Raw genomic sequence first — 26,470 nt, forward strand, 5'->3', positions numbered from 1 at the left:
TACTTTGAGATTGGGGCCAAGAATCTTATTCCATTACCAATCACACGTTTTACTATTTACTTTTAAGTTATCCATTTAAATGTAATGGCTGCCGCCAAGTTCTTATAAAGTTCTGAACTTAAAGACAATTTTCTATTTTAATTTTCAGACTGTCAGTAATTTTTCCTTGGTGTAAAAATCGCGGATGGCGAGAAAGAGAAAAATAACTCCAAACCAAAGTAATGATGATAAATTACTGGTTTTTGCACCGAGGATTACCTTAACTAATAGTTATTTATTAGACTAATAGTCCTTAAGAGCGGTTTTCTCGTGTCGAAAGTAATTCTCGTTTGCTTTGGTTTTGCATTACTACACTTTGTGATTGGCTCATAAACTCGCGCCACTTTCCAGCCAATCAGAAGTAAAACCAAAACCAATCGCCATTCGCTTGCGCACGTTTTCCCGCGCTCCGGGCCGCTAAATGTATTTGCTTCGGGTTTTTTTTTTTATTCACTGGATTGTTTGCGTTCTTTGTGATTGGCCAGAGTGGTTACTTTGGTATTGAAAACTGCTTTATTTCTTAACCTAATTTAATGACTAAAACGACTATATCACATACTGTAAAAAACAGTAAAGTTACAATATCTTCAAATGACCACTTCCCAATTGAGCTTTTTCAGAGTTGAAAAACCCATTTTAAGTTTAAGGAACTGTGTAACGGCTAAGTTTTAGATTCGCCAAGCACTCGCTGTAAAACACAATGTTGGCGAAGAAATTACTTCTTTTGTCCTAAATGACAAAATCATAGCTTCATTACAAGCAAATGTCTACCGTCTTGAATTTTTGTCCATCCGTATCTTCTTTTGTCTCAGTTTGCAGTTATTTAACTGTTTTTCGCCGCTTTGAGTGTTTTTGTTTTGTAGTTCACTCAATTTGGTGGCCATTTCCTTAGTCTTTAATTAAGCTCAAATCCACGAGACAGTTCCTTTAAGACAAAATTGCATACGAAAATAACATCGCTAGGAATTCCAACACGCCATTACTGAATTGACTGTTACCACTGTTTCAAAACGAGGACCTTTGCAAAACCTCTAACAGGGCCGTAACTAGCAAGAGGCAAGACGAGGGACTTCCCTCTCTAGATTTTTACCCAAATTAAAAACAAAATATGTTTTGTTGGAAAAATAATCCCCAGTTGAACAAGATTAATTTTTCTTAAGAAATACCTCATGAAAAATGTCTCTGAAAGAGATCTTCTAGATTTTAAAATTTTCTGGCGGGCATGTCCCCAGAACCCCCTAGCAAGATCTTGCTTCGTCTATGGCAAAGGTCTGGTTACGGCCCTGCCTCTAATATAAAATTGGTTTAATTTACATAACAACTAACATAAATCATGAAAGGTTAGGGGGTAGACTAATTGAGTTTACCCCAGGACTACTGAGAAGAAATCCAGCGGAGTGCAGGACTTGAACTCAGGACCATGTCGGAATTCCGAATCCAGCACTCCATCCACTCGGCAGCAATTCCTCAGTGTTTAAAAAGTTAACATACAAAATACTTAAGCTTGTTCTTAGTGTCACTATAAACTTAGACACGAGGAGCTTTTCAAAGTTAAATATGGTTAAATATGTGATTTTTCTTTGTTAACTGATGGACACAACGGGTGTCACGTTACATTGCCACTAAATTACAACGTAATAAATATCAGTGACTTAATCGCACAGTAAAAATTAAAGCCCTGACCAAAAGGTAACGCAAGTCTTGCTGTTTACTTCAAGTACTGAATCGCAACAGCACTGAAATGGCTTTTTGACAACTTGCGTGCACTTGTGAGTAAACTTGCGAGTCCGTTTGGTCAGCCAACGCAAGTCTGTACACAAGTTCAAGTTGCGACTACTTGTGTCCTTTTGCGTTGCCGTTTGGCCAGGGCTTAATGCATTGTTAAGTACACGAAGACGTCTAGTACAGTTACACAATGGATAATATCTATACAGCTCAAAAATTACCTTAGCCAGTAGATAATAAGACAGTCTTCTTTATACTGTAGATCAAGACAACATCTAAATACCACTTGTTTTATCCGAGATAAATACAATCCTGCTCACATCAATATGTGCATGTCACTAACTAATCCGCACAAACTTATAACTCACACAGAGATATGTACTTGTAGATATTCCAATTTATCGTATGTCTGTTAAGCAATTTATCGTATGTCTGTTAAGAAATAAAGTACAGATCATCTGACAACGTGGTTAGAGTAAACACCTGACCTATGTAATGAAGAATACTGCAGATTCTGCAGAATACAGGTACGTATTTGTTGCATGAAACTATGTACACTACATGATAACACAAACTACAGTGTGTGTATGTGCTGTACAATTTGGAAAATAATATAATGATAATTGCGAAATGGATTTTTAGGCTAATAACATTTTTAGGTCAAAAACCAGTCAATGCATTGTTTGTAAGCATACTACACTTTGACGTTTATCACTGAGGTGATAGGAATATACAGTATTTGACAAAAATATAACAGAATGAATACAACAAACATAAATACATGTATAAATATCATAACATAATGGGTAAAACAAACCTCAATATTAAACTAATAATACAACTTTAAACTGGATAAATAGTATTTACAGTGCTGTATGTGACAAAAACACCTTTGAGGACATATAAATAACAGCAACTGGTCAAAGTAAAAACCGTAACATATTTTCTTCTAAAAGCTGTTTTTACCTTGGGTTTAAAAAATTAATACAAACCAGTGGCGGATCCAGACCTTGAACCACAGTCAATGCTTGAACTAAGGAGGGGCCCTTTCAGCTGTATGTACGTACATGTACACCCAAAAAAATCTTAGCAGGAGAAGTCGCTAAGAAAAAATGTCTTTCACCAAAACTGTCTTTTCTTCCATAGACCCGCCACTGCAAACTTGAGTGACAGCATCTTCATTTTGGTAAAAACCGTGGTTTCTCAGATATAGGAATAACAATACTTGAGGATCTTGAAAAGCTATCGCTGACTTCAAACTAAGGTAACAATAGCCACATGTCATGACCAAGTTAAATATCACAGACTTCTTGTAATTATAGAAGAGTTTGGAACACATAAATAACACATACTATTTCCTTACAGTACATCTTTTGCTTTAAACAAGAATGTGGCACTGCATTTAAAACCATTAACTGACCAATCTTGGACTGATGCCTAATTGTTAACTAGTTGCATTTAAGATCGTGTGGTTATCTGCATGTTTGCCCTATCGGCAGTACAATAAGGCTGCTTGAAGCCTTAAACCCACTGTGCTGTTTGTTCATCTTTAGGAAGCAGTTGGGTTTCTGACGAATACACTTGACTGTAAGGTGCATCATCTGAAGTCATATCTGCAGAGTCAGGTTCTTCGTATATTGCAGATGGCTATAAAAAAGGATATATACATGGAGGGTTAGCTTCAACAACCAACAGTCAGTTATTCAGGAATCAGCCCTCTCTGCCATGATGTCAACATTCAGACTCTTTCTACAAGTCCCCATATGATTTTTATAGCACCAGACTTGGTTATTTATAGCAACAAAATTAATCGATTCTGATTGGATAAGAGCAGTACAGTTAATCCCAAGTTGCACCCTGCAGGAGTACCTATTTCTCTGCATAGTACTCCTGCACAAAATATTGAATTACATAACCCACTGTATTCACAGTTTTTGTGAAGATTTTCAAAGTTCCCCCGAAGACTTCCGAGATTTTCTAACGTTGGCTCGAAGTTTTGAAGATTTTAAAAGTTGATCCAGAGACTTCCAAATATTTCTGTGGTTGACCTGGCGAATTCGTAGATTTTCCAAGTTGACTAAAAGAGACTAAAAAAGTTTTCAAATTTTTACTCCTTTTTAAGATAGATTGAGATATTTTAATAATAATTTTTGGATTAACATTGTAACTTACAGTAGCTTTTAAATTTTTAACTTACATTTCGATTTTTAATTTAACTGGATTTTAAATTAGATTATTGTTTATAGTAGATTTTTAACTTTTAGTACATTTAAGAGGGCCACAAATTTATTAGTTGAAAAACTATTACGCGTCACCCTTGTTAAATAAAGTTTTGATTGATTGATTGAATTTTTGGTTGTATGCGACATTTCCAAAGTTAACCTGGAATATTCCAAAGTCAAACAAACTGATTTCTATAGTTTACCACTCCAAGCGGTCATGTTTTTTAAAGAGGTACCGTAATCAAAATTAGAAATCAAAATATACTTCTCATGATTTTACTGAATATTCAATATATAAATAAAAATTGCTCAACCTTCAGGTACAAATGCTTGTGATTATAATGAGTACTAATGCTTAAGTTCTCAAATTACTGATTTACACAAGCATAAAGACTAGACTTGTGTAATTTTGAGAGCTTTAGTAATAATGAATTGAGCTTTAGTAATAATGAATTGTACTTGAGGTCGTGAGATTTCCTACAATGTAGTATAATTATATGCAATCTGAAGAAATACTTTTAAGTTTTTGTTATTATTTTATAGTAACCATACTTTCTAATTCATGACCTACACACTTATCTTGAAAAATATTTTATCCTGATAACTGAATAAACGTACCAAGTCTCCTATTACTTCCCGGAGTGGTGCATGGTTCCTTTGCCTGTTGAAAGAAAGGATTTTCCATTTTGTCAAATGCCCAATTAAATAGCTTATCAAGTCCCTCACAAGCAAGGAGTCTAAGATTGGAAATTTTAAGTCAGCAACAGGACGAAAGAACGTTTGACTATTATTATATATTAAAAACAATTAAAATATTTGCAAAAAGATTAAATACACATGTCAAATAACATTATGAAAATGGACTGTTCTAAAGTACATTGTAAAAAATGCCTTTTGTACAGTAAGTAGCTTTTTTAGCCACAGACACTAAAGCCCATCCTCCATTCAATCCCCCGGCACCTCCTCCCTTGGTTATCTTTTCTTTCATAGCAGTGGAGTGAAAACACAAACTAGAAAAACCATGATACTGTACTCCTGCTTTAAATGTAGACATGCATAATTTATATATAATAATATTTAACAAAAATCAATACTGCACTTGGACTTATCTACAAAAGAAGACAAAAATTGAAAGTTAAATAAAAAGCAAACCTCTTTTTCTTGTTGATGACCATGGTGATAATAACAGCTATTAGTAAAATGAACAATTCGACTCCAGTACCAGTTGCCAATTGCCAGTAAGACTCTGCATTCTTTGAGTAATTTCCTGATGTAGGGTCTACAAAAAAGAACATTGTCCTATCTTTAATGGAAATCATTAATTCACATCTTTAATTCATATCTTACTGCAGGAAGTGTCTGTTAGTAGAGGTTAATTATTAACAAAAATCAAAAGGAAGGAATAACACAATATTATAATTTACAATATTACAATATTATTGAATCTTACCTGGAGCTCCCAAGGTTGTCATAATATCTGGACCACAACCTCCATTTGAACAAACCTGCACTTTGATAGTGAGTGGCACTAATGAGTCATTGTAATTTGGCTCCAGGGGAACATAGAAGGTGGCAGTAGGAGCACCTACAACATTTCCTTCCTGATTAAGAGATGAAGAATTCCATATCTTGATAACTGCAGTTTTTGTCGGAATGCCATTCCATATTAGGTCGCTGCTTGCCTAAAAGATTTAAAGGGAAAGAGCGCTTACAGTCAAATCCCGATAACTCGAACCTTCTTGAAAGGGAAATGGAAAAAGGTTCATGATATTGGGAGTTCAAGTTATCGAGGGTATAATTAGTAAGAAAATGACCTGAAGGGGAATCGAAAAAGGTTCGAGTTAGCAGGAGTTCGAGTTACTGAGGGTTCAAGTTATGGGGATTCAACTGTATTTGCAAGTAAAAGAGTCAGTTAATAAATAAATTAAGGGAATAGTGAATAGGGCCAAAAACAAATCAAAATAAGTGACGAATTACGCTAACTTATGTTTTGTAAACTTGTGCACTATTGACCCTCCCTGACAAGCCATCACCATCAACTGATAAGCATTCATTAATTTTCCTTTGCTTTCAGCCATCTTGCAATTGGTGTGTTTATCAAACACAGTGACATCACAGACCTAAACCACATGATATGTAGGCCGCACAATCTCTGGGACAATTTTGAAGTTAAAGTAGGCTAGCGTGTAATTTGAACCCCTGATTGGTTTCAAGTTATTTTCAATCTATAAACTTTAAAATCCTTTTACTGTATGTAGTGTTATGAACAATGTAAATCAGTAGAAAAAAAAATTGTTTCATATACACTTTATAGCAAATTGGCTGTTTATGTGAAAATAATGTACATGTAATAGAATTTTAGTTAGTAGTTTTCAAAATTATTTTCTTTGCTTTAAAACCATAAAAAGGAAATATATTTATCTACAATATTTAACTTCAAAACTGCTACATGTATCTAGTGAATAGTACCTTCCATTTAAGGGTGGCATTAAAGTTTGTTTCATTGCGCAGTGCCTCACATGGCTCCAGCAATGGCTGTTCACTTGGCTCTAAAAAAACAATTTTAACATGAAAACTGTCAATCCCTTTTTTTCAGGCCAGGGTGGAGAAAGAATGCCCCCCCCCCCCTCCCCTGCTCCATGACTCCATGGGAAATAAAGTTGCAACAAGAAATTTGGAGGCTTTTAATATCACACAATTTTTATCTGTCATCTTGATTCTTTATTGTTCTCAAAAAAATCGAAAAGTCATAGAAAACAAAAACCAATTAAAGTAAAAAAAAATCCTTGGCCTGCTGTCCAAATAATGTCAGGGTAACAGTATATCACGCAAACAATGACTCAGTTAACGTTTATACTTGTCTCATTAGGTTCTTTGATTGGAGGAGTTAGCCTCAAAAGGAAGGGGTGTGGGGGGAGGGGGGGGGGGCTCAGGGCAATAGGATGATGGTGGGTCTTGTTTTGTTCAAAAGTGAAGAAGGTTGGGGTTGGGTGCACCCTACCAAAGATCTGCCACAAGTTAGTTTTCTAATCACATTTGTATAAATAATTAGCTCATGGAGTTAACAGAAATTTACCTTCAGGCAATGTGTGGTTGAAAACTGGCCCTCCTGGTAGATGATAGTCATCACCGCAGGTGCATGTTGTATCATTTACTGGTATATATGCCACATTTAGCCCAGAACAGATAGTCACCGAGTAGTGAGACCATGGACTTAAATCAGTGTATTTCCATATATTTCCATATATTTCCTTAAAAAATAAAATACAAATATTAAAAAAAATAACTTTAACTTCATAGTCAATAATACATTGTTATTCAATAGAGTGTTATGATGCCCACATAATTATGACCAAAAAGTCATAACTATATTATTCGTCATCATATCCAGTGCATATACAATGTAGCTTAGTTGCACAGATTTGTCCAAAGACTTGCAACATGCCACATAACCACAGTATGTTCAGCTGTGAAATATCTTGTTGACAGGTAACAATAATTAATTAATATAATCCTGCCTAATATTATTTTGCAGAATATCATCTGATTTTAACCATCTGGGCAGGGCCTCCTAATGGCTTATTATCAGCTTTAACTACAGGTGTTATTCCATGCAATTTCACAGAATTTTCTAATAATTACAAGTTAAATAAAAGTAATGAAATGTTATTTTTTCCAACACAATTTACCGTAAATAAAAATAAAAATAAAATATTAAATTAAAATAACATATTTTCCAAGTTTAACACTGTTACCTTGACAAAATTTGAACATTGTCCAAAATGATCTTGTAGAATCACTTTATAGTTGATCAGTAATCCAGATGGTTCTATTCCCTCAGGGTGTTCCCACAGAACAGTTAGTTGTTTCTTTGCCGTTGCTAAAAGCTGTATTGCCTTTGGTGGAGAAAAAACTATGAAAAAGAATAAGTAATTTAATATACAGTGTACATGTTAATGTTGTGGTTCAATTTTATCCAATGAACCACAACATAAAGTGTACATGTATGCCACATCAATTCCATAGCACTCGACTTACATGTATAATAAATAATAATAAAATTAACTTATATTGCGCAGATATCAAAAGAACATTTTTAGCTGTGCATTACAATGTTTGAGAAATTAGAACTACCCGTACTTGAAAACCTAGAAAATTATTATTATTTAATAGTACTCAAAATCCTAAAATACATCTCTGGTACAAATATTAGTTACAGCCCTTCTTATAAAAGCGTGAACACTACAAAATATGTCTGGAATGTTTGTGTTTAGCCAATCACATGCAAGAACTTCAGACCACAGAAACCACAAACAATAAATGGATTTCCATCGGTCACAGAGCCACTTTAGTTCTTATTTTGTTTTAGGATACATGCTCTGCCTTTTTTAGGAATAAAAAGAACTAGTCTATTCTTTCGTATCGAGGGCCACATCCAGAACATGGTTATCGAAGAAACGAACCTTCCTCCTATCAGTGTTTAGGTCTGCAACAATAGTTGGAAAGAGATAAAAACCGGAAAATGCAAGCTTACCTCAGTACAAATTGTAACATGCCATCAGGCGAACGGTAACTGTAGATACGAATTTGTTACAATTTTTGAAAATTGGCGGCAACTGGGGCAAATTGTAGCGTCGGCGCATCGGTTTTTCAAAAGTTTCCATAAAAAACACTCTTGAAAACATATTCTTCAGTAGGGCAGTGAATGTTCTCAAAAAGGAAGGAACTACAACTAGTGTTTACTTGTAAATTGGAGCGAAACGAGAACCAAATATTGTTCTGTGACCGATGGAAACCCATTCGTTGTAAGGTTAGGTTTTCTCTAAATTTTGAAAAGAGGATTTACTCTACAATGCTGAAACTTTCAGTAGCTGTTCATTCATCCATTGCCGAAATTTTGATATGTCAACCATCTGCCCATGATATTTGACGTTGCTATGGCAATGTCATATTACAAGCAGGTCTGGCCAAATATCGTCATTTTTAACATTTTTCTCTATTTTTTCTAGTTTTTTGAAACAGAATTGAATGATTTGTATATTTTTAGGCTTGATTTTACATCAGTTTCCGTTTTTTTTGTGACTTTCTAACAAAATGGTGAAATCCAAGATGGCGGATCCAACATGACGTTCTAATAATGTCACAGCTAACAAAAATTATGTCATCTTGTAGAGTAAGCAACGGGCTTTCTACTCGGAGCAAAATAATTTCACTAGGCCTTAATAGAACGAAAACTCCGGGGAGGGGTTCCATCCACCCCTCCCCCTCCTGGGGGGGCTGGATTCCGTCATCCCAGGGTTAATATATCTACACACACGCATGTATCACACAGATTAGTGTACTCACCGATTTTCGATTTGACGTCATGTTCTGTACAGACATGTGATGAGCCAGAAGATGTGTTCACCCTCACGTACAAACACAAATCATGGTCCCTTATAATCCCCATACGATAGCAGTTCTTAGTGCTGTTACAAATAGTACAACTAAAAACCTTGGTTGCTAAAGTGCGTACTGCTGTAAGTGTTTGGTTTTCTACTCTTCGGCACCCCTCAACTAGGCTAAGATCTGTTACAGCTGAAGAACATTCATCGAAAGACACAAAGGGGCATGTTCTGTTATAAAACAAGTCATACTGGACAATTCCATCAACAGGTAAAGCTTCTATGGAAACAGTCACAGATGTTACATCAGGCCATCCAAAACAAAACACCTTAGGTCTCTTCGGAGTGGGAACTTTATTGTTACCTGAAAATTAAATTATTAATACAAATGGACCCAGTTAGTGTAGGTAAAATAATATTTGTAAACAAAAATTATGCAGACTAGAGAATTCAAGGCATGCTTTGTTGTACATATTGTGGTCTAAATTTATCTTTGGTTCAAATTTTTTCTAACCCGTTTGTTTTTTATTTCCTTTTGTTTCATAATATATTTATGATAGTGAATATGAGAAAATCAAAAATAAAGATCAAACTGGTTTAAAAACTTTTAAACCATAGTAAAATTTAAACCACAACACATAATATTTGTGGTACATTATATGCTACGAACATTACATGTACATGATCAAATGACTCAACATCTCCAAGAAATCAAGTTGAGAGAATGATTCAGGAGCTAATTTTCTTTGATTTGGTCCTCAATCTTTTTAATGAAGGGGTGCCAAATTGAGCAAAAAAATTTCAATGGTTTATGGATCATGCAAAACATCACATACCAAATCAAATCGATAAAATGGACATAATTTATTTTCTTCTTTATGCCGTATCTTGGAGTTTAAATGATATTACATTCAGCTGACCCTCAGATGTTAGGTTTATATTTAGACACAGACTATGTAACACAATTTGTAGGCAAAAAATAATTATTTAGTGATCACCATTTCTTTCGCTCCAGTCAAGATCAACAAAAAATATTCACTGATTACCCCATCCCGATGGAAACGTTTTTATAAGAGTTGGTCATGTGACCAGCTTTACTAGGGTCTCTCTCCTTGACAACAAGGTAGGAAAAGGGGAGAAGGCCTGGGAATGAGGTTGAACTCCCCCCATCACATTCATTCCCCATCCACCCTTCCCCTACATACCCATACATGTAATGCAGGCTTGCAGACTTTAAAACCTAGAGGGATTCACAGCCACGGATGGAGTGCAACTAATCAGGAGTCAGCTGCTAAATCATGCTTATTGTGGTTTTCAGTGATATGCGAACTCCGAAATTCAAAATCCAACAAACGATCTGTTTTTCGCTGCCGACAATCGTAATTATGGCAGAAACAAAATCAAAATCAAAATCGACCAATCACAACTGACAGACGTGACCTTTTTACCTGGTTGAAATGAACTTCTGTTTCCAGAGAGGTCCCCAAAGATGATTGACAGCAGCAAAAAGTGTAAACCACTGGCTGAGAATTGAATTTCAGAGTCTGCATATCACTGAAAACTGCAATAAATTTGCTCTTAATGCCAAAACTAGTGGCAAACCCCGCAGGTGAAGTCGCCTAAAAGTCCCCCCCCCCCCCCCGCAACTCTCCTACCCCCTCCCCTCCCCACCCCCAAACCCAGATTTGTTGCCTGGCAGTGTACTAGATGATCACAGAAACAGTGACGTAAGAATAATCAAACCTTGGGAATCAAGCTTCACTCTCTCTTTGTTCCCTAAATATAGCCTATTAACGGCTTGCAAAAAGCAAGGACAAGAGTATTCTGACAATCCGAAACCGAAATTGTACGTAAGTTGAGCAAGCGGCTTCATGATGAGATTAATTTCCGCCATCTTTTGCATTATGTACGTCCGGCGATGAGAAGGAAACCACGAAATACTAATCGAAGAGAACTGCTGACCATTTGGCAGAAATTCAAACTCGTGAAATCGGATCGCGTCTTCGGCATGAAGAGACGTGTCGACCTCGATGCCAAGCGCCAAAGGGTCAAACTGCTCATATGACAAACGTACGTAAGCTTATTAAGAACTGTTGTTGATATTCTTTTTACTCATCGTTTCCAGTGACTTATTGAGCAATTTTCAACGCTTCCTTCGCTGTTCGCATAATGTGACCTCGACGTGACAAGAAATGACGCGCGAAGAAGCATCGATTTACATTTGAATGACACTTTCTTTGATATCTCGACTCTGATTGGCCGCGGTTATAATTTATTCACCGACCCGTTTTTGGGTCGGTAAAATTGGCGCGCTGCAAGTTGGAAAAGTCCTTCGTACGCGACATACCTAAACCGCGCGTCGAAGGACTTTGAGAAAGTCTACTCTAAATGTAGGCTCAGTTTCCAGCCGTGGGGGTTTCGGTGCGCCCGCGATCCTCTCCCCAACCACGGCTGGGCGCACGGGTTTCACTCCTTGTCTCTGACGTAATAGTATTAATATTACAGTTTGTTTTAATTATGCAATAAAAAGTTGCTTTGTGCATAATTTACTACTGCCGTGTTTCAATGCGAAGAGTTCAAAGAGTCCCTGCAATGTTGCAAGCAACACCTCGTAAACGCGTGAAAGTGTTTAAAAAAGATGGTTGCTTTCTTTGTGGTAGAGAAGAACTCAACTCAAGAAAAAGGCGATCTCTAGAGCAACTCGAATTGCAACAAAAGGTTTCAGAATTGTTACCATTGTCACCGGAGGAGTTAACAAGCAACTCTCATCGTTATGTCTGCGAGACGCCTTGTTTCAGAGACATTGACAAGTTTTTTAAACAGAAAGCGAGCTGTGAAATGCTTAAATCTTCCATTGTGCAACGGTTCGAAGAAGGAGCAGAACAACGGATAAAACGATGTCTGCCTTCCGATGTGGAACCTCACCAGTCGCCCGAATTGAAGAAGCATTCTCAGGCAACAGGTTTACCGCGTGGTCAAAGTAGTAGTAGTTCTCCTGCTCCTACCTGTGAACCTGTCTGTATTGGTGACGATAAACCAGCACCACAAGCTATGGTCCAACAGTTTCTAGGCCCTTGGCCTTTATCGTCCGTAGCAAACATGATTTCCCCTGGATACATATTTTGTCCCAAGCCACCACTTAATTCAACAGTTCAGACTGTTAAAGATTCAAATATTGTTGACGACGACTGCAGTGATTTCAAAGTAAGTTACCAGCAGCTTATTTACAATATTAAATTCAGAAACGAATGTCCACATTGTATTTTCAATTGTCACTTGGTAAATATGGCGCGAAAAATGGAACTTACAGTAATAGTGAAGATGTAAAAAGTGATTCTGAAAAAATGTAATTTTAATGATCCTCGCTAAATATTTGGTTATCGTGGTGAAAAACAAGGAACATATCGGGTGTTTACCATTTACAAAAAATTTCGGAAAATTTTCGTTGGGAATTTCCGTTGGGAAAAGTGCGTTCCATTTAGACAGGTCTCATTCGCTCACAGGCCCCTCTCTGTTTTGTTTCTGTTGCTCTCTCGAATCGTCCGCGAAAGATTTTTATACTCAAGTGCCGTGATGAATGAAATCATAAAGTTTATAGTTGGCGAGGAAAATCTGATAAATTCAAAAGATTATGGGGTAATTAGTATCCTTGCAGCGGCTGCAACTTTCATAAGACGCTACCTGTACCACAATAGTAACGCTTTTTTGAATGTTCTTTGTCAGCATATTCGATCGATGAATTTAATATACTTGCTTTGCCCAAAGAAGGCTTGGCTTCAGGAACAAATTTTACCTACCATTTATCGTGATGCAGTATATTTTGTAGGACTAATGCAAATACTTGAGTAGAGCACTCGTTTAAACACTTAAACCCTGAAAACTCAACCATGAAGAACTACATATTAAGACTGACCCGCCATTTTAGTTGAGGAGCCGTGAGACCCGGCTGTGAAAAAGGCTTGGAACTAGTCAGAAAGACGAGAAATCTGTAAATGGAACATGAATTTCCATTGGGAAGTTTCCACCGGGAAAACGGGACTACCTTTTCAGGTTGACCGTTTATTTCGGGAATTTTCCAGTGGAACGAACCGAAAAGTCGTGTTCCATTTACATCCCACCCGGAATTTCCGGAAATTTTTTGTAAATGGTAAACACCCATCGAATTTACTGGAATTATCATACAATCAGGTTTTGATTTTCCATGTATTTGTTAATAATTCCCACCCCTGTTGCAGTCATCCAAGTTACCAGTAAGATTATTTCAAGTTGTTAATAGTAATTTCAAGTTATTAATAGAAATCAAAAATTCTAATGTTGAAATATTACATTCCAAACAATAGGTCACTATCAATTACTCAAATGGCAAAAAATCAAAGGAGCTACCAGAGGATCTCACTAAGCTTGGAAAAGCACTTGCAAGGGGAAGTGATTCCAAATCAATAGTTACTGCCATGCTTTCGTCATCAGAGCTGAGACAGAGTGTAGAAGAGCACATATGCAATGTCATTAGCAATGAGGCCAAAACACTTTGTTCAACAAAATCACCCTCTTGCCTAAGGACACCCACAAAAGAATCAATGTTAACATTTTCATGGAGTGCAGCTGGGAATGAGATCCAGGAAAAAGCCCCTCTGCTACACAGGGTTTTACAGGCAGCTGCAATTCCAAAATTTATGCAAGGTCAATCAGATGCAGCTAGGTACCCTGGGATCTGCCTTGCAGCTGGAATTTTGTTAAAACTTCGAGACCCTGCTATGAGCTTAATTCCTTATGTCATGAGCCTGATGTTAAAAGCTGCAGGAATAACAAAGAAGGTAAGCACTTGATATTTAAATAAATTATTGATAAAAAGGATTACATCCTCACAAACATTTTTATGCACTGTCATGGTTGTCAATGCTCCTTTTGTATTTGATTAGCCACCATTAATAAGTTAACTAACCATTGATATAGTGAACATCAGATCCCTCTATGTGTGATAGATATAGCACAGCAACATCTCTTTATTTAGGTATACCGTATTTATTCGATTAAGCGCCCTGGGCGCTTATTAACTTTTTGGACCTTGAGAGTGAGCGCTTATTCGAGGTGGGCGCTTATTCGAGGTTGGGCGCTTAATCGAATAAATACAGTATTTATTTTCAGATTAATGAAGGTAACATAAAAAACTTGTCTCTACTATAGGGTTTTATCAGACTTAATCATTTGGGCCTCACAATGTCACCAAAAAGCATTAACACTGCACTAGACAAAGTTGGTGAAGATTATAGCATCAAGTTAATCCAAAAGAAAGAAGAGGTGTCAGATTACTTGAAAAAAGAAATTGAGCTCAAGCATCAGGAGAAAGAGTTAAACACAAGGATAACTGAATTGGAGAAGACAATCAAGGCAAGCAATGACATAACTTCAAATGCAGACTTGGTGGGAGACCTCAATGAGTCTAGACTGACACTGCAAAATGTGAAAGACAAATTGGATGAGCTGGCACAAAGTAGGCCTTCAAGTTTCAGTATTGTTTTAGACAACCTTGACATAAGGATTGAAGCTTCTGAAATGACATCTGAAAATCAGAATAAAGATCACCACTGGTGCAACCATAATGCAGTGTTTGACAGGGTCAATCCAGTTGAACTTTCTGATGAAAAGCCACTTGCAGATATTCAAGATGTTCCAAACAGAGCCATACTGCCTTTACTGGAGGACCACAAAAAGATAATGGATGACTTTGTTATCCTGGTTTCACGAGTTTTTGTGGAAAACTTTTCTTCATTTGACATTTTCAAAGACATTGTGCCAAACCATATCAAGCACAAGTATTCTGAGGAAATGAAAAAGGCAACAAACAAGGTACGGTATACAATATTCATTTAATTTTCATATTATTTCCTTTTGTGAATTGATATGAATGTTGCAGTTCAATTTTACCTTTGGTACATACCAACAACATACCAGATTGTACCAAGGGTATATGTAAACTCAAATCACAGCATGTACACTTTCAAAACATCCCCCTCTTCTCAAATTGCACCCTTTTCCTTGCCCTGATAATTAAAGACTCTGTAGGATGTTATTAGACTCGAAATAGAGCAGTTTTCAATTGAGTGCCGTAAAACTAAAAGCAAAGTAATTACTCTGGCCAATCACAAGACACAGACAATCCAGTGAACTAATCAGATCTTAAAGCAACTACATGTAGCTGGGATGAAGGGCAGGGAAACTTGCACGAGGGACATGATTGGTTTTGGTTCTGACTGTTTTTGTTCTAACCTTCAGAGAAAGTGCTGCAAGATTATTAAATCAATCACTTAGCGTAGTACAGTCAACTCTCTCTAAACAGACACCACTATAAGACTGACACCTCTGTAAGATGGACAGCTAGTGTCAGTCCTGTCCCTACTGTTTCTCAGTTGTCTTACTGTAACTTAACTCCCTATAAGACAGACACCTCTCTAAGAAACACAGTTGGAGCTGGTCCTGACAGGTTCTGCCTTAGAGAGAGTTGACTGTAACAGAAAACCAAAGCTAACACAAATTACTTTTGACACTCAAGTGAAAACTGCTCAAATAGACCCTTTTAACTTGTGCACTCAAACTCTGGCAGACTCTTATTAATAGCAACTGCTCAGGGATGTTGGAACCGGGGGGGGGGGGGGGTTGGTTCGCAAGGGAAATAGTTTACACAATAAATAATTACTTGAATTACATTAATAATAACATTTCTCATTTAAAATATTAGGTCTGTTGATTTCTTTTCAGCTGAATTTTAAAATTTGAGAACTAATAAAATAGAGCATCCATTCATCTGCAGGTACATCTTGGAATGCTATTCAAGAACGAAAACCTCGGAGAGGATATGATAGATATTCTAAGAATTCTTCATGAGTGGGTGCCACACACAAATGACAATGGAGTGGAAATATTTGACAGAGTACCAGTTGTAGGGGACCAGCTCACACTGGAGCGTGGGTTAGAAGGCCAGTTCTCAGTCAGTAATGCCTACTCAAAAAGAGGGCGGTTGGAAGGCTTGTTCTTTCAGTTGGCTGACTGGCACCTTGAGAATAAATTCTTGGCGGTAAGAATCCAACCTTTTTTGGACTGTATTTTCAAAACACAATGTTGACCTATAGCAATAGGTCACACAACCTTGACCTTCGGAGCAGATACAGGGTTCTTTGAAAGAGGGAGCTAGAAATACTATCACCAAAGCTGCTACTCAATCAATCAATAAAATTTATTTACCCTCGGAGCTGAGGGGGGCTGACTAGGCCCCTAGCAAACATATGCTAATACGCTGAGAAAATACTGTAAAAACGAATAAAGTTCAAGTTCAAGTTACTCTTATATAATGGGCTGTGAAAATAGATGGCAGGAGAAATTGTATACATTTTTTTCAAGGTTTTCAAACACTACGTATTTAATGGCAATCTATTTAATAACAAGACTTCAACTTGGTTACTGTTTAATCTGATCCAGAAGCTGCAACTATTGTCAGTTATTTGCCTTGTCTTGAGTGGCATGGTGCATGGCCGCAATATCTGTAAAGCAAAGACCATCTAATCAGATTTTGTTATTAACATAAAATAAGTCACCAGCATCACAACAAGATTTTTATATTGTATATATTAATAATTGGTAGTAGTTTGTAATTCGAGCTGGGCCACTAGTTTATCAGTTTTTACTGCTTGCCATTACTCTCTTTTATTAGAGTTGATTGATTGAAAGGATGGTACAGTAATTGGGGTAATGTAACAAAATATATTAATATATTATTTGTATTTATTTATCAAACAGCTTATATTTGGAAGAGTTTATAGTGGATCATCAGCATGTGACAGAACCTCATTATTTGCCCTGCGCAATCTTGTTAATTGGCGTGATGTTGTTACAGATGCTGAACACAAGCCTGCACCATGCAAGAGATTCCTGAATTTAGTATTGGATGCTCAAATTATTGCTGCTGGATTAAAATTCTTTGGAATGAAAAATGTTAACGACAAGCCAACAGAGAATGGCTTCAGTGAGAGCATGAAAGAGAGAATTAAGCCAGTCAAGCTAAAGTATTTGCAAACGACTGTGCTGAAGTTTATTTGTACATACATTGTTGACATTGAATTGTACAAAACGCACTTCAGTAATATTGATTTGCTACAGGAATGGGAAGACCATGAAGCCAATCAAGTGGTGAATCTTGATGGAAGATATCCATGCAGATTTAGCGGGTGCCAAGCATCTTTTAGATATGATGGACGCAGCAGAAGGCAACACGAGCTGGCTCATGACCCTCCTCCAGAAATCAAAGAAGTACCACAGTTAGCAAGAACACTTCCTGACCAAATGGATCAAAATGGAGTTGTTCAAGATGATGTTCTTAACTACCACTGCAGCATAATGAACATGGCTTTACTACTTCGCAATTTCATAGATGCTGGAAGAGAAGGAGATGGAGTTCGGATTTTGAGATGTATCAAGTTTTTCTTGTTACATTTTCGACAGGATGGTTCAGGAAGCGTAAAATATGCTCTTGAGTCTCTCTATCATTTGTTTCAGGTTTTTGCCTTGTCAACCCCACGAGAAGCAGAGCGTCTCACATGGAACCGTACTGTTAACACTAAAGGAGGGGAAGGGAATAATGTTTTCCTAGATCTTAATCTCGAGCATGACAACCATTCTGTCACTGAACTCCTAAGGGCCTTAGGAGCGAATGTAAATGAAACAAGTGTTAACAGAATTTGCAGAGCATTCTTTCTTATACTTAATTTGCTTGAGAAGCTCGACTGTGAAATGCATGTCCCCAAAAACTCAGCAGAACATACAAAGAAAAACATGCATGGAGATCTAATGACTATTGTTGATGCACTGGTCACAGAAGATGTCTTCACAAGGAAGCTTGACAGAGAACCTCTAAAGCTGTTTCACAACTGTCCTCGTGACTATTTACAGTTTTTGGATACCAGTTCCCTATTTAAATGGATCAATGACCACAAAAAGAATATTGTTGAAGGCAGAAGACCTAGATAGATTCTTAAGCCCTACAATACTTTTAACTGTCTGTAATATTCTCTCATTGATCATGCATTGAATTAGCAGCTCACTAGGTTTAGGTTATCAAAACTAGAAAATATGTGCACCACTGTAAGATGAACCAGCCCAAATGGTGTAGAATAAAATTCAGAAACTTAAGGTCATTTCTTCAGCTGTGGGACACACCAGAAATTAAAGAGTGACTGTTACCAAGACCAACTTAACTCTTTGAAGTTTCAGCCATAGAGTGATCAAGATCAAATTTCTCTCCACTGTATTAATACATATTTATGAGATTGTGTGAATAAAAGTAATTGCCAAAGAGAAATAAAAATTACTTGCTTGAATTTTAAACAAATTTCCACAACCATTATTCTGTTGGATATGAGGTGGTGAATAGCAAACAAGGGGCATAGCTCCGGGGTGGCTAAAACTATCTAGTATCCCACAAGCACCAATGGAATAATTGTTTTATCAAAAACACCCAACAAATTATAATTTCGGAGCTCCCGGCTGTTCTCGCTGATACGTACATCTACCATAATTGTGACCATTCGCCTGTGAACCAATCAAAACTCAGGAATTGCAATATACCATGGCTCGTTTTTATGAAAATGTTGACTACAGTGTATGGGGGTTAGTAAAGGGTTAATTTTACCTAAGATAGAACTGAAGGTACTGTATATGTAATACATGCATTGAAATTTTAAGAATAGCTGTTGATTTTAGGAGACCAGACTTCGAGGACAATGGTTGGTAACATTAGAGTTATTGTTAATAGTAAATAGAGGGATTAAAATATACTTCTTATAATGACCAGGTGTAAGTCACAACATAATTGACATGGGAATATATTTATTACAGTTGAACAAACAGTGTACCTTATAAAGACTCCTGCTCTTCTGGGTAAGTGTGCATGTCTTCTGCAGTAAGAAAGTCACTTGGTACAAAGTCAAGATCATCACCACACCACAAATCAATGTCTGGTACTATAAATGAGGAATCCAGTAGTTGCTCATCATTTTCATCAAAGTCATGATCACAGTCCCCAAATACCAAGTTAAGTACATACAATATTTCTGTGGCAACATCATGATGCCAGATGTCCACATATTCATAGACATTGGTCAAGGTGAAAATTTTTGATGCATGGTCCACAACTTGAGCCATCTGACAATCCCCAAAACCAGACAATAAATCGATTGGTGTTAAAAGTGGAACATTGTGCTTGAGTGCCATTTCGAGAAATGAACTATTTAATGCTCTCTTTAAATACTCCAGTTTTGCAACGAGTTTTTCCTTTTCACCACTTGTTATAAGCCTCTCTGGTGGTTTTTCGGTGCTGTGCTGTGGAAGTGTATTATCAAAATAGACAAAACTGCAAGTGTTTACATCACATTTACATCTGCTTTTGCAAATGTCACAACATTGATGTGCATGATTGTATCGTTCCAGTTCATACAAATCATAGTCAAAGTGTTCGAGCAGTAGTTTACGCCTACAAATGGAGTTGTTTCTAACATATGCCATGATGCTTTCGTCACAACTTTGCAACATAACATTTGAATACAGAATCACTGCCCTGCAATTTGCTTCTGCGCTTCTCCCTGCCCTCCCACTTTCTTGGAGATATCTTTCGAGATTTTGAGGAGGCCCATAATGTATTACATCTTTTACACCCTTGCAGTCTATTCCCATTCCGTAGGCGATTGTTGCAATTAGCACACGAATGCAACCAGTTTCACTCGAAAAAGATTTTAAAATTTCATCTTTGTTTTCATCGTCAATTCGAGAATGGTACATTTCCACCAAACGTTCTCGCAGGTTACAAGTCCCTCTGTCTACATACATGTCAACTCCTAGCTCAGCTTTAAAAATGCCATACAGAGTAGAAACGACTTTAATTTTTGGGCAATAAATTATAACCCTGCCACAACTTCGCCCTTTCTCTTTGATCTCTTGAATGAGTGAACTAAACGTTGTAAGTGGGTCATCGCCGGTCACTTGTACACCATAGGCAATGTTTTTCCGATTTGGATTTTCAGAAAAGACGGCAACATTTTCCATTTCAAGTGTCTTGATAATCTGACTCCGGGTCGTCTTCGTTGCTGTTGCTGTTAAAGCTACGAGTGGAACGGATCCAACGAGAGATCGAAGTTCGTTGATTCTTCTGAACCAAATTCGAAACGCTGTTTCTCCTTTCTTGGCAGAAAATCCCCAATGGGATATACAGTGCGCCTCATCTACGGCTATCAAACATAGCCTTTGTCGATACACTGTGTTTGATAGAGTTTTACGCCAGCGATTGGTAGCAAGAAAAGTTTCTGGCGAGCCATAGACAATTTGATAGAGACCTTTCTCAATACCGTTCTTCACCGATTCATCGTCCTGTCCTTCTCCTAGGAAAGCAGCCTTCACACCTTTACTTATCAGATAGTTAACTTGATCTTTCATCAAAGAAAGAAGTGGAGAAATGACCACAACAATTACCTGAGCATCTTCATTTCCTCTCATGTAATCGAAGACCAGTGGAAAAGCTTGAAAAATCAGCGATTTTCCTGAGCCTGTTGGCAGATTGACAAAGACATCTCGCCCTAACATCAACTCCTTCATAGCAAGAATCTGTTTCTCTTTGAAATTATCAAAACCGAACTTCTGAAGAGCGTTTGCACAGGCATCTTCGAATTTTCCGTCAAACCTCGACGCGTCCGCCATTTTGAAATATTTATCTCAAAATTTATGCCCCTCAAATTTCGCGGGGCTTCTACCTGATTGGCCAATTCTAACAAAGGGACACCCCGTGCGCCCAGCCGTGGTTGGGGAGAGGATCGCGGGCGCACCGAAACCCCCACGGCTGGAAACTGAGCCTACTCTAAATGATGCTCCTTTTAAATTGGAAAGCTCAAATACTCACCTGAAACATGATGTATGGCAACTAATAAAGAGGCTAGCAGATGGATAGTTCCATGAAATTCAAACATGCTTTAGGTGCATAAACCGGAACCCGCCAAAAGCTAGTACGCAAAACAATTCATGGCTGATCCGTTGCTGCCTTCCAGGAAAACCGGAAGTCACTTCTTTCTCAGAATTTTCTTCCACCTGATTGGTTCTCGACAGGAGGGGCTGGCAGCTAGCTACCCTTGACATGATCTTGCCGCTTTTTAGCTTTCTATGATCGCCCCAGTAAAGAAATCTGTCAATCATTCGAGAACCGTAGGCATGCGCACGATGCTTTGGCAAAAAGGAAACAACATGGCGTCGCGTGTCGAGTTGACTGTAGAAAGTGAATTCGCTGTTGGTTATTGCCGCTTATTTGCCGTTAGAGTTTTTTTGTGGCAGTTCTGAGACAATCAAGACTAATGGAATGAAGGATCAGCTTTGTTTTAGGTTAGTACAAGTTTCTGAATATACTGCTTGGGCTGAGATTTTCCCAGTCGAGTGTTTATATCTCATCGTCACGCCGGCAAAAGAAAATATTTCAATCGCGAGTCTCCTTCACTTATATAGAAAATCAGTAACAGCGTCGAAGTGTTTCACGACTGCCCCTGCTAAGGCCCGAAGCACTCTGTAGTCTACCGTATTTGTCAAGTAGGCTTGAACTTAGCTTTATTAAAGTTTACATTGATATACAGTCCCTGTCTCAAGTTCTGTGTCTTTATACAAGCTTAGTTTGCGTATGAAACATCGAATTTATTTTTAGAAATTCATCTTCTGATCGATCGAATGTTTTATGGGAGCATTTATTTCTAGAACCGAATATTGCATATGAAGTGCCGAGTTGCTTTCGGTTGAAAATCGAATTTCAAAGCATTTTCCATCATGTCCATGCGAATGGGCCCACAGGAGAACAAACGTTTTCATAGTTGATTTCGATTTTTCTTTTTTTCCCCTTTGCCGGTGCAAGATCGAGGTGAAGTCAAGGCAAAGAAATCCAAAAAGAATAAATTAATTTCTAAAATAAATTAAACAATAAATTAAAAAAAAATAAATTAAAAAAAATAAATTAAAAAGCAGAGGGTATGACATCAATTACCTAAACTGTGCAATCTGAAGTGCCTTGCTTACACATACAGAAACTGTTGATTATGTTTTGGGTAAATTCTTCGGTTGAACAGGGTCAGATGGATCACAATTTAATTACAGCAAATAAAGGTGGCAAAGTAAAGGCTTGTCCTATGTACTGGAAACACTTCAGCACTGGAAAAATGATAAATTTGCCCATCAACAATAGAATGACTGTTGCAAACAAGTACATGTACATTGAGCTACCATACTTAATTTTCTCTCCCAGGGTTAATTTCACATCTCCAAATGAGCTACTCATGGGGATGCAACCCCTTGTCGGTAATAAAAAAATACTACAATAATATTATTGCAATACTGTTTTTCCCCCACCCTAAAAATGCACATCTATCATCTATCACTATTTTTAGGAGACAGTGTGGCCAAGTGGTTTAGGGCACTGGTGTTGTAATTCAGAGAACCCAGGTCAAAACCCTCCACCCAGCAACCAGCTGAATTTGTTCTCAGATGTCCTGAGATCAAATCCTTGGTCATGCTTTGTAGATAGAGAACTGGTCTGCCTACTGCTAGTTGGAACCCGGGGGGGGGGGGGTACTCTCATATATGGCCTATATAGGTATGTGCCGCCCGATAGGGTATGGTTTTTGAGGTTCTCGGTCCTTAAATAGGGTATCATTTTTGGTCCTTTGGCATTTTGTTCCTGGTGTGATCCTTAGATAGGGTACCTATATTCTATCAGCTTTATAAACGCCCAGATAAACGAAAATTGTTCAAAAATTAGTAAAGCGATTATTTTATAAAGATTTGTGTTTGGCCGTGCGCGGTTAGCCGCTATTTGGGTCGTCACGGAACGCTTTTCCTTCCCTTGAATAGGGTGTCATTTTTCGGTTTGGGGCCTTAAAAAGGTATCAATTTTCGCTTTCTTTATCCTTAAATAGGGTAAGGGTTTAAGAACCTTGGCGGCACACCCCTATCCGAAATTTATGGGAGTACCCCCCCCCCCCTCCGGGAGTTGGAATTTGTAACTGTTATGTTCATTTAAAATTCTTGTTTCTGTTGAAGCTAAGTGGATGACCACTGTAAACAACTTTAATTTTACATTTTTTTACATTTACATCTGAAACTTTTTCCTGGTCAGCAGGAAAATTATTCAACTGAATGTGAGTAGAAATTGATTATTTCTTTGGACAGGTTGGGCAGGTAAGAATCAACAGGTTAAGTAAGTCTCAATAGGTTTTTTTTAAAAGTGTCAGATCCCATGCAGCGTCTCAATTATGTCTCTACCAGGTAACACACATGTAGATTCGAGGAGCAGATCCTTTGCAAACTCCACCATGCGGTATAATTGTTTTATTTGCAAAAGCATTTCAAAATAATGCGCTGCCAGAACTCAAGTTTCATTTTTTCTCAAGGAAATACAGCAACCATGGTCCCTAAGTTTAAGGTGACTGACCATGACTGGGGCATTCTACAACCAACCAACCTCCTGCAAGTTTCAATTCTCACCCCACAGGTGTGATAGGCAAAATCTAAATGCAAGTTTACCCCACCAGCTTTCTCAGTGAGCGCCATTATCAGGAAGACGTGCTCAGTTCAAAAGTTAATATAAAGAAAACTGTTGCAAACATTACCACCTAATCTTACAACACTAATTAAACATGAAAAAATGTTATTGTAAGTGGTGCAAAACATAAAATATAAAATACTGGTAGGCCAATTATATTTTGATATATTTTATTTCGATATTTTATTTTTGATATATTTTATATTTTTATATTCAAATTCTAACTAGGCTCTGATCTGAGGCTTTGGGAAATAAAACAAAACGAGTCATATCAAACCTTCTGCACTTTCTCAATATTAAACAACTACGGTTTGATATAAAACTTACTGGAAAAAAAACTGCTCGAAAATGGCTACCCTTACCATCATGGCGTCTAGTCCAGAAATAAAGATCGATCAGCTTATCCAGTGTACGAAACAATTACTAAAAATATTCTGCTAAGAGATTTCGCTGTCTTCAATGGGATGTAAAAACCCAGTGGCGGTCCCGTTCGCCGGTTTGCGGCGTAAATTTCACCTGTGATGTTTCTTAAAAATCGAAATTTAGATAAAAAGGGCTTAAACCATCCCCTGGATGTTTGAACGTGGAAACAGTTCTCGAAACGTTTATGAACCTTCGCAAACGTCCGTCCGCCATCATCGGCTGAATACAGTTTTCACGTGGCTCAAAGGCGCGCGCTACGATTTCTGCTTGACGTCATTATTGCTGGCGCGGGCTAAAATGGCGCTAGCAACTCTAAACAGAAATGAAAAAGAGTTCCCTCTGTTTTATCGCGCTTTACCAAATTTGTATACAAAAGAAAACTTCAAAATACTTTCAGATTAGTCTTGAAACCTGGGACGGAAAACAATACGACAAAAAAAGTGGATAAACAACCGACAGAAAAGTTTTAGTTCTGTTTTTAATCGGGCGTGGCCGATTTATAGTTTACCCTTTGGTCGTCCTAGAGCGTAGTCTCCTGCATCCTCGGAGACCCAGGGGCAGTTAGTGGGGCAAAACGAAGGAAAACCGGGCAGAAATCGTAGCGACGAAAGTTTTCAAGCACGGCACGAAGTGCCCCTGGGCAACGTGTCTCTCCAGACCATTTCCAAACGGCACTCCGAATGCTGGCTCCCGATTGGGCAGAAAAAAACCTTTGTATTATTCTGCCCAATCGGCGAGCAGTAACTTGGGAATCACTTTCGTGTGTTCTTACACGCCGTCTACTGTGTCCGCCATACTTGTGTCGTTCGTTCGCCAAAGCTCTGAATGCGAGGGAAATTTCTATTTAACTTACATCGGATAGCCCAAAAAAATCAGGGAATCTTTTACGATGTCAGAGAGAAAAATATATTTCAAGATCGACGGGAAAATTTTCGTTTGGACTGATCAGAGGTATCGTAAATACTGGCTTGTTTATCGATCGCCCGCTCGATTGAGCTTGTAGGTTTCAAATATTTATTTCCTTATCCGAGCTTCTTATTTTGATAGTATCGCTATTTAAGGCTTGTACATTTGGATTCTAGCCTTTCCTTACAATTTTCTCGGCTAACTGAAACTTTCCCGTATTGCCTGGACCAGACAAGTATGCCAAACAGATTTTCATTATCATTTTATGAAACAGCTATAGCTAAGGTGTTTAATGGGTTGATCCAGATTTTTCTCTTCGTGTAGATCGATCTGTATGTACTTTACATAGGCAAGATTTCTGCACACCTCCATACATACTGTGCGGAAATCGTACCCAGTCTTATACTTTGATAGCATGTTGAACACTTAAGACAGGAGTTTGTTCAACAATTATTATTAGGAGGAGTTTGTTCGACTATTTATTGAAACTGTCATGTAACTCAGTCGCATTTGAAACAAAACAATCTTGACTTGATTTCAGCACTTCCTTGTACATACTTTCTTGAAACTCCTTTAGTAAAACTTAGTGCTTTTCTTTCACCCTGTTTTACATTTCTGAGGGACAACATTGAAATCATACTCCCCAAGTTCTGTGGGCACTTTTGTCCACAGTCACATTCTTTTGCACAGAATTCACAACATATTTTTTTTGTTCTGAAAGACTTCCTAGTATCTTCAAAGAAAGCAAGTATTTGTTTTTGTCTACAAGAGGTGGACTTAACATACTGAAACATTTCAGGTTCACTTTGCTGAAGTTGTATCCCTTATCATGAAATAATAAAAGTGCCTCAGATGAATGAACATCTCTACCTCCCTCTCCCAATTCTTGCAGATATGATTTAATCACAGGGAGACTCGTAGTTGATGCTATGAAGCAATCCCTTATGATCACACCTAGGAGGATTTGTTGCAATTACAATTCTGGCTTTACCAATCAGGACCCTTGAGTGATAGCAACACATGCTTTTGAATAGAGGGTGAAGTGCTGTTGTGGTACATTGACACCATTCCTTTCACAGGCTTCTTCTCAGCACCATCTGGGTAGTGTGCTTTGTGCGATAAAGTTCCCATGAAAACTGATTTGTACAGTTTTCTGCTTATTT

At 37.7% G+C, this 26,470-nt stretch overlaps 3 protein-coding genes across 3 annotated transcripts in view; 1 reads left to right on the plus strand and 2 right to left on the minus strand.

The window, feature by feature from the left end:
• Positions 1 to 919: 919 nt before the first annotated feature.
• Positions 920 to 26,470, minus strand: part of LOC144644448 (uncharacterized) — a 57,429-nt gene continuing 31,878 nt past the window's right edge. The window contains exons 6-9 of the mRNA XM_078503942.1: positions 5,437 to 5,668; positions 5,139 to 5,265; positions 4,605 to 4,647; positions 920 to 3,411 (exon numbers count right to left, since the gene is read on the minus strand). Of these exons, the coding sequence (XP_078360068.1) occupies positions 3,286 to 3,411; positions 4,605 to 4,647; positions 5,139 to 5,265; positions 5,437 to 5,668 (528 nt within the window). The 3' untranslated portion in view covers positions 920 to 3,285. The remainder of the gene's footprint in view (positions 3,412 to 4,604; positions 4,648 to 5,138; positions 5,266 to 5,436; positions 5,669 to 26,470) is intronic.
• LOC144644423 (uncharacterized) lies at positions 13,610 to 18,749 on the plus strand. The gene is made up of 4 exons (XM_078503899.1): positions 13,610 to 14,184; positions 14,555 to 15,217; positions 16,179 to 16,442; positions 17,162 to 18,749. The coding sequence occupies exons 1-4, from the start codon at positions 13,822 to 13,824 to the stop codon at positions 18,386 to 18,388; spliced, it is 2,517 nt and encodes an 838-aa protein (XP_078360025.1). The 5' UTR covers positions 13,610 to 13,821; the 3' UTR covers positions 18,389 to 18,749.
• LOC144644424 (putative ATP-dependent DNA helicase RecS) lies at positions 16,588 to 21,255 on the minus strand. The gene is made up of 2 exons (XM_078503900.1): positions 19,273 to 21,255; positions 16,588 to 16,905 (listed from the first exon to the last, which is right to left on the minus strand). Exon 1 carries the CDS (start codon positions 21,104 to 21,106, stop codon positions 19,274 to 19,276), a length of 1,833 nt encoding a protein of 610 aa, XP_078360026.1. The 5' UTR covers positions 21,107 to 21,255; the 3' UTR covers positions 16,588 to 16,905; position 19,273.

This window comes from Oculina patagonica, chromosome 2 (genome assembly GCF_052425735.1).
Source record: "Oculina patagonica isolate OP01 chromosome 2, crgOcupat, whole genome shotgun sequence".
Taxonomy (NCBI): domain Eukaryota; kingdom Metazoa; phylum Cnidaria; class Anthozoa; order Scleractinia; family Oculinidae; genus Oculina; species Oculina patagonica.